Source organism: Tigriopus californicus, chromosome 12, assembly GCF_007210705.1.
Source record: "Tigriopus californicus strain San Diego chromosome 12, Tcal_SD_v2.1, whole genome shotgun sequence".
In the NCBI taxonomy this organism is placed as follows: domain Eukaryota; kingdom Metazoa; phylum Arthropoda; class Copepoda; order Harpacticoida; family Harpacticidae; genus Tigriopus; species Tigriopus californicus.
Genome location: NC_081451.1, coordinates 8,273,426 through 8,274,815, shown reverse-complemented (window position 1 = coordinate 8,274,815; position 1,390 = coordinate 8,273,426). Strand labels below are relative to the sequence as shown.

General features: G+C 39.4%; 1 protein-coding gene across 1 annotated transcript in view; it reads right to left on the bottom strand.

Moving 5' to 3' along the window:
• LOC131892134 (uncharacterized) overlaps positions 1 to 1,390 on the bottom strand; it is a 9,999-nt gene that overhangs the window by 5,322 nt on the left and 3,287 nt on the right. The window contains exon 5 of the mRNA XM_059241906.1: positions 364 to 501. Coding sequence (XP_059097889.1) covers positions 364 to 501 — 138 coding nt within the window. The remainder of the gene's footprint in view (positions 1 to 363; positions 502 to 1,390) is intronic.

The following is a 1,390-nucleotide window of genomic DNA, read 5'->3' as shown; positions in this document are numbered from 1 at the left end:
AGAAAAGATTTTTTTTTAATTTAAAAGTGATAAAGTGTCTAAGGAAGAGACACAAATTTTAGGGACAAAATACCTGCTCCTTTATTTTTGTGTCCCCTAATATCCCATTTTACTTTGATGGAAAATCAGATTTTGTGTGCCACACAGTTGTTTTCCTTCTAATCTTGAATTGACGTTGAGGATCTTGAACACATACTTTGCAAAATCAATCCATGAAGGTGGTTGGAGTGTCAGAAGCAATATACAATAAACAATATGATAACTTTTACTCTTGGCCGGCAGCACCATTTTGGGCAACTTTGTCCAACATAGGGGTGGTAACTACCCCCATTATTATTTTTGTTACCATCAGCAATGCCTTACTGTGCTCAGCTGAGTTTGTCCCACAAATGGTTGAAGGCGCAGATCCTCCAGGGTTGGTCACAGAGAATTGGTCAACAAGGCATTGGGTAGAAGCTGTGATCGCCGTATTCGCGGCATTTTTTATTGTTGTAGCCATGCCTGAAACAAAAAAGATTAATTAACGCACAGTAAACCGTTTCTGTGGCTGGTGTCGAGTTTGACCCAACCCATGATTTCCCATATTTTTAGCGTCAATCGGTTAAATGTACCTTATTAGAGGACTAGAATAATATTTTAGTAGCTAGTTTGGTCAGCCCGAAGTAGTTCAACACAATCGACTGACTAATTTCATCTTGTAGAAGGCTACGTCGACGGATGGTTCCTGTTTCAGCATTGAAACCCGGTCCCATTTTTCTCACCTTTCTATAATTCTATAATCAACGGCCATCTTGTCTTACTCTACGTAGAGCACCCCGGCTTTGAGTAATGGTCGACCGTACCTCGAGAACATGATAACTTGCCAGATTGCTTTGTGTCACATGGACATACTGGATCAGATGAGTGTCATTACTGAGACGTCGATTTCGAAATAGAAATATACCCATCTCGACTAACCTCCCATTCTAGAACGCTAGAGCTCTCTTAAGGCAACGAATTGGTATTTTCAGAAGATTGTCATGCCATCTCCCGACTGATATACTAAGTTCAATGATGGAGGATTTTTTTTTTACATGAAATTGAAATACGGCGTTACATTTTTTTTTGGTTTGGTTTTTCACGGGCTTTTCTAACCGCTACAGGGAATGTAATCCCCAGTACTATTAAAATGAAAGGTTATAATTCGTCTATTTATTACCTTTCAATTTTTATATGATATTTACCTCGAATTTGAGTTGGCAGACCGAGCTAGTCCTTGAATGTAGGGTTGATCTGGTATGCTATCTAAAAATTTGTCCAAGTCTGACTTGAAAGATGCTACCGGATCAACAAGGCCTACGTATTCCCTACGAATATCAGAGGGAAGCAAATTAAACAATGAAGGAGCCCG